This window comes from Octopus bimaculoides, chromosome 19, assembly GCF_001194135.2.
Source record: "Octopus bimaculoides isolate UCB-OBI-ISO-001 chromosome 19, ASM119413v2, whole genome shotgun sequence".
NCBI classification, from domain to species: domain Eukaryota; kingdom Metazoa; phylum Mollusca; class Cephalopoda; order Octopoda; family Octopodidae; genus Octopus; species Octopus bimaculoides.
The window spans coordinates 47,806,203-47,813,322 of NC_068999.1; the positions used below are offsets into that span (position 1 = coordinate 47,806,203).

The 7,120-nt window shown below is 36.1% G+C and overlaps 1 protein-coding gene and 1 long non-coding RNA gene across 3 annotated transcripts in view; one reads left to right on the top strand and one right to left on the bottom strand.

Moving 5' to 3' along the window:
• LOC106877020 (uncharacterized) overlaps positions 1 to 1,923 on the top strand; it is a 9,437-nt gene extending 7,514 nt beyond the window's left edge. The window contains exon 2 of the long non-coding RNA XR_001410318.1: positions 1,552 to 1,923. This is a non-coding gene — a long non-coding RNA (uncharacterized LOC106877020). The remainder of the gene's footprint in view (positions 1 to 1,551) is intronic.
• The window catches only part of LOC106877030 (protein FAM124A), a 12,285-nt gene continuing 5,926 nt past the window's right edge, over positions 762 to 7,120 (bottom strand). Inside the window, exons 1-2 of one of the 2 annotated variants that reach the window (XM_052974622.1) lie at positions 5,882 to 6,107; positions 762 to 5,767 (exon numbers count right to left, since the gene is read on the bottom strand). In XM_052974622.1, the coding sequence (XP_052830582.1) occupies positions 4,842 to 5,767; positions 5,882 to 5,957 (1,002 nt within the window). In that variant the 5' untranslated portion in view covers positions 5,958 to 6,107 and the 3' untranslated portion in view covers positions 762 to 4,841. Of the gene's footprint in view, positions 5,768 to 5,881; positions 6,108 to 7,120 lie in introns of those variants that run through there. The other variant, XM_014925812.2, reaches the window with a different exon arrangement.

Below are 7,120 nucleotides of genomic sequence, written 5' to 3' on the forward strand. Positions count from 1 at the left end.
AACAGGATTGGGAAGTGAGAGGTAGGCATAGTGTATGAAGGAGGAAATGTGAGGAAAAGAAGAGATGTAGATTAGTTTGTTGGGGTAGGGTGTGTGAAAAGTTTTCTTGATACGCGTGGGTGGACCACACAAGTCGGACTAGCGGATATCAATGATTCAGTGAGACAGGGCCAAGAGAGGATTGGGGAGTAAGTAGGAGATAAGCATAATGCATAAAGTGGAAATGCGAATAAGAGAAGAGATGTAGTTTCATTTGTTGTGGTAGTGTGTGTGTGAGAAGTTTTCTTGTTTGAGTTTCGCTGACGTGGGCGGGTCTTGTCAAGAAACTCATATTGCCAGACATCTCGGTCCATTGTCATTTCCTCTGCGAGGCCCAACATCATGAGATCGGTCCTTACCAACTTCATCCACGTTTTCCTGGGTTTCCCTCTTCTGTGGGTACCATCCACTTTCAGTGATCGGCACTTCTTTATGCAGCTGTCCTCATTCATACGTACCACATGTCCAAACCAACATAGTCTTCTCTCTTGCATGCTACATTTGATTCCTCTTATGCCCAACTTTTCTCTCAATACATTTGCACTTTGTCGTACATGCGCACTGATGTTGTACATCCAACGAAGTATACTAACTTCATTTCTCTCCAGTCTACGCATGTCTTCTGCATTCAGAGTCCATGTCTCACTACCATGGAGCATAACCGCTCGCACACAAGCATCATACAGTCTACCTTTCACTCTGAGAGCGAGAGAGAAAGTCCATTTGCTGTCATAAAAATCAGATTTTATGTTTCATTATATTCTCTCATACACTGGGTATCCCATCCTTAATACGGTTACATTAGACGCATGCCAATTTTTCGCTTAATTTACGAATAAAAAAAAAAGTGCGTTAATTACCGGCTTAAAGCAAAGAATGCGAAATCTTTGTTAACTGGTAAGGGTGATAACTAGAGACTTGTTTCGATCTATTAGACATCATCAGAGCTATGTTGTCTGATCAAACATTATTTCTTGATTATCTCCCTTTTATAAGTGTCGCTAATAATTACTACCAGGTATCAGTTTTCTTTCCATAACCAAGAAAGAAAATTAAATAAAGATTTTTTTTTTTGCGTAAGCTCTTCAGTACCTGTTTCCTCTTTTAGTTCACTTTATTATTTATTGTACATTATTTATATTTATTATATATATTATTGCCTTACGACAATCAAATCGATTTTTAAAAATCTGTTTCATTCTCCTTAAAAAAATGTTTGTACATAAATAATTTGAAGTTTCATCAGATCTTCGGCTCAGCATAGAAATAATGAATCTTTTGAAACTGTGTTAGTTTTTCCTGTTTATTAAAATGAAATTATTTACAAGTTATTTCATATGAAACCTTGTGTGATAGTCTGTGTATAGTTTCATATGAATTTCTAAACGATGTTTTCTTCATAAATGTTTACTGTCAATTTTCTCTTCACTTATAAAATTCCATTCAATAATTTTCGCGGCGACCATGAAAAATTTAATCTTATATATTTTTATATATTTCTCTTTGTTTCAGAAAGCCGAAATATTACTACTTCTCTTTACATTTCCATACCTGTCGTCTCCTGCCTACATGAACTTCAAAGAAAACGCAGATTGTTCCATTGCGTGCGGTAATTTTTCCCTCTCCTGCTTCAAGCAATGTTTTACACATCTGAAGCACAGCTTCGACCATTGTATCAAATACTGCAAATATTACATGAAGCAATGCGATTTCTTCTGCTTTTGTATAGATTGTAAAGGCAGCTTGCGGCCACCAAATCCTAGACGATTCGTTTATACAAAACTAACTAAATCAAGACTAACTAAATCTCGAAAACCTTCAGAGGAAATATCTAATCTTTCTAAACCTAAAGGAAAGTCCTTGGAATAAATTTTGTTCATGAAATATGACTTTGTTCCGCATTTTCTGATGACAATGACTTTGTTCCGCATTTTCTGAATAACGATTTAGCATTAAAATAGCGGAAATTTGGTAATAAGTGTATAGATATTGTGTGCGTTTATGTATAAGTATGTAAACACATATGCTCATATACATACGCATGAATATTTATGGATGCATGAATCTGTTTTATGGATGCGCTGGTATAATTCTTTTTTTTTTGTTTGTTTTGGTATAAAAGTTATAATCTATTTCGCAAATACATTATTTGCAAACATTACAGAAATGATTTACATCGTGTCAAGAGTCGAAGAGAAAATAAATGATTTCTTTATAAATGTTTTCTGAGTTCCAGAAATGTTGTAACCAAAAATGATATTAAAGTTTATTTCGTTATTTGAATCTAGTTGAAAAAAAAAAGATGTCCGTAAATTTGGATGTAGTTGGCACCGTGTTGCTTGTTTTACATATTTTTTTTTTTACCGGTGTTTGTAATTTGATGCATGTCCACCAAAAATAGTTTCCTGTTAAGAACCAGAATGGAATTGTCTTTTCATTTATTAATATTCCATCTTCCCACTGATCGTAAAATACGTATATAAATTACAGAGAATTAGATTTTCAAACTGGCATTCAACAGTACTATGACTCTGAGACGTGCAATTGTCTTCAATACCTGTACACAAACTATTACTCTATAACAAATGCTACTGGCTACCTTTACTCCCCACCTCCAATGTTTTTTCTTTTTTAATTGTAAGTTCTGTTTGCGTCATACGCCCTATTCTTTCATTCTGAATGTAACTTAGCAGAATTTAGACGATTAGATTAAATAATTTGTAATTTAAAGCTTCTTTCTTCTGTGTCCAATTCTCTCGAAGACATAACAGTATACAAGTAAAATATTAGATTCTACACAGGAATCGAACCGCTTTCCAGCAAACATTAGTCTTGCGCTTTGTGAAGACGTATATGATCTTTCATTCCCAGTATTGTAGTAAGGCGGCGAGCTGGCAGAATCGGTACCGCGTCGGCCATTTATGCTTAGCGGCGTTTCTTCCGCCTTTACGTTCTGATTTCAAATGTCGCTGAAGTCAACTTTGTCCTTCATCCTTTCGCGATCGATAAAATACGGGCCAGTTGGGCTCCTTCCCACAAAATTTCAGGTTTTGTGCTTATAATCGAAAGAATTATAACAGATTTAATAGACTTGAGTTTCACAATATATAAAAAAAAGCTAAGCTGAAAGGGAAAATGTCCCAGGTTTTTTTCTTTGATAAAATGAAATGTCACATTGTAAAGTTTGCAGCGAAGGAACAATTGACCAATTTTTTGGCAAGCACTTGGTACTCCCGGTGTAGGTGGGGAGTGCTTTTTTTTTCTTGTCACTGATAAATCGCTAACAGTGGACAACTTGATCAAATGCTGAATCTATTCACTTTCTTCATTAGTCATTCTTTCTAATTTTGTCACAAGGCCAGCAATTTTGAGAGGACGGGGCCAGTCGATTACATCGACCCCAGTACTTGATTGGTACTTATTTTATTGACCCCGAAGGGATGAAAGGCAAAACTAACCTTACTGAGATTTGAACTCAGAACATAAAAAGCCGGAAGAAATGCAGCCAAGCATTTTGTCCGACGCGCTAACCGTTCCTCCAGCTCGTCGCCTTTCTCCCCAGTTATTGGAAAGAAATCATTACCACAGTAAACAATAGTGGATTAATGACTGTATTGACGAAAATAGATTCTTTGTAAATGTAGCAGAAAATTTATGGTAAAGAACTCAACTGGATTCCACGTTACGGATTTCGGGCCAAGTGTTGGCAAGTGGTCAGTGGTTTTTAATAATGTTGGAATCTGAATAAAAACTAAAATGTTAATTTGACGTTTTAGAAGTTGAATCGCAGAGAAAGATGTTCACTCTAAAACTGTGGGAGATACGGGTGGATTGAGACCAGTCAAAGCTTTTGAAAAAATCTATCATAACGACAGTTACTATCCATTTACCAAATGCTTCGGTCCCTGTTTCGAGTATTAGGTTCTGGATTGTATGTTACTTATTGGTTTCAAATTTTGGCACAAGGCTAGCAATTACGAGGGAGATGGGGTCGAGTTGATTTCATCGACCCCAGTGCCCAGCTGGTACTCAATATATTGACGCCAAAAGGATGAAAGGCAAAACTCGACTTCAGCGGAATTTGAACTCAGAACGTAAGAGAAGATGAAATGCCGCTAAGCATTTCGCCCAGCGTACTAACGGTCCTGCCAGCTCGCTGCCTTGTTGTAAGTAAATAATTACAATTATTAATTATTAATACTTTGAATAATGTATCCATATTTTATCATCACCATTAGAACTATAGTGGTAGTCTCATAGTGACTGGCTAATCTTATTGTTGCACCACATTGTTCCATCCAGGAAAGAAATAGTCCATTTTGTAGAATTGGAATTGTTCTGTAAATTTATATCTCAACTAAGTACTCAATACCTCTTCATGAATGTACACTAAACATATTTGTTATTCTTGGTCCATCTTAGCCATTGTCTTAGATTTGTGAGAATATTATTTCTGTATTAACGCTCAGTTCAGTAATAAGAGATTTTCTGCTTAGTTTGAACGGTATATTCATCAATAATAACTCTCTTATATATAATACATTCAACCATAAGGTTTGACTTTTCTGGAATATATTCAATAAAAAGTAGGCCATATACAAACATCAAAATCTTAACTGTTCTTTGTAAAAGAACGAATAAAGATCTTAAAGACATTCCATTAGTACCTGGTTCGATTCTTCTCTGGAGACTCCATCAGTATACACATTATTGCCTGTAAAACATAATGAACAATCGCTTCTTCGAGAGAAGTTAGATGTTTTTGTGTTATAACTGTTAGGAATTTGGCGCATTTGAGTTTTTCACACGAAAAACACTTTGTTAGCGGCTGACAAATATTCAGATGAATTTCGTTTCATAGATGTCTGGGGTGAACATTCTAGTCTCGGTTTTAAGCTCATTATAAGGGGATTTCCGTCATGATCTGATGTGCACCATTTATGAACAGACATTGGTTTACAGACATTTGGAAAATGTGGCATCAGAATACCAATATCAGATATCTGAAATTCAAGTTCAACGAAATATAATGGTTCGGGAATAATATGTGGAGGCAGTTGTTTGAGAACAAACTGTATGTCATAGTGTACTTGGTTGTCCACTGTAAACATACAGAAGTCATCTTGTTCGTATTCAGGAGCTGAATTCATAAGAACTTTGTAAAAGTTCACCATCGCAAGCCAATTGTCGTAGCTGACAAATAACATAAATCGCAAATGCTCTTTTCCATAATGTACACGACGAATTCCCCAGAGAGGATAACCTTTTGAAGTACCATAGAATTCCTGCATATTATCGGAACAAAATTCTATTGCTTTTCTTTTGTCTATTCGTGATTGATGATAAAATTTCCACGGTTTCTGTTGAAAATAAAACTGAGCTTCCAAAAATCTTTGCTGAGTAAGCAATCCGTCCTCGAGTAAAAAAATCAAAATAGAAAAACTAGGCACAAAAACATGGCGGAGACAATCTTGCTTTTTCAGTGAATTATTCTCGGAACAACGAGGACTTCTATTTTCTGATATTTTTATAATATGTAGATCAGAATCAAGAAGATTTATTAGCGGCCGATACAGTGTATTAAGCATATTGATTTGGCTGCTGTCGGCGAATATTTTAACTTCAAAAGGTAGAAATGATTCATAAATTTCGGTAGTGATTATACTCGCGACTTCGGAACTGGAATCTGAACGACTCGAGCTTTCCTTCGAAGAATTCGAGCTAGCACCTAAAAACGGAAAGAAAAAAAAATTGTGTAACTGTTGGCCATAAACCCAAAGTAAATAAAAACAAAATAAATGCAATTTAAATGTACACAACTATGAATAAAAATACAAAATACTTTTACATAAGAATCTGAGCGATTTATATAATTGTGTGCCTAAAACTAATTTCAAATATTTGTTGTGCCATTCCATAGATATAAATTCGCAAGCATAATGTGTTTGCGCACGCGCGCGTTTTGTATATTAATACCCGACACCTCCTCTACATCTTACCATTACATCTTGACAAAAATACGCACGTTATACATCACACGACAGCGTTATCACACCTCATCCTCCCTACTCATGAATGAAACAGTCTAAAGTTATCAAGCACTATAGAAATTCTAAGCCTGCTAAGCATTCTGCTAATATTATTTACATCTGCAGTGACGTTGACGTCACGAAGATACTATTTTCTATGTCTTGTAATTTTATATTCTTCATATCAATGGTACGGCCAGGGCCGGATTAAGACCCACAGAGGCCCTGAGCACTTAAAAGATTTTGGCGCCTCCATATATATATGTAAATCAAAATATAAACAATAATAAATAATAAAATGAGTTTTTAGTTTTCAAAATGAAACAAAGCTAACACAGTAAGATGGAAAATGATGTTTATTTTTTTTATACTTCCGCTTAATTTATATTTGAAAAGTTTTCTCCTACTTTTTTTATTGCAAAGTCTTTTATCAGATCCTCACTATGACAAAATGAACACTTCGAAATTACATTTCCGATCATATAAAGAAACTTCGAATATTATTTTAGCAAGTCTAAAGTGATATCTTGTTTGTCGTAAACCATTTACCATTTCTTCGGTGCCCCGCCTAAGATCCACTTTAACAGGGTTTGGGTAATTGCATATCAACTAAAAAAAAAGAAATAATATACATACTCTGTCACTGTTGTTGTTGGCACTCCGTCGCTTACGACGTCGAGGGTTCCAGTTAATCCGATCAACGGAACAGTCTGCTCGTGAAATTAACGTGCAAGTGGCTGAACACTCCACAGACACGTGTACCCTTAACGTAGTTCTCGGGGATATTCAGCGTGACACAGTGTGACAAGGCTGACCCTTTGAATTACAGGCACAACAGATACAGGAAGTAAGAGTGAGAGAAAGTTGTGGTGAAAGAGTACAGCAGGGTTCCCCACCATCCTCTGCCGGAGCCTCGTGGAGCTTTAGGTGTTTTCGCTCAATAAACACTCACAACGCCCGGTCTGGGAATCGAAACCGCGAGTCCGCTGCCCTAACCACTGGGCCATTGCGCCTCCACACTCTATCACTACTTTCGGAGAAAATACAGCTCC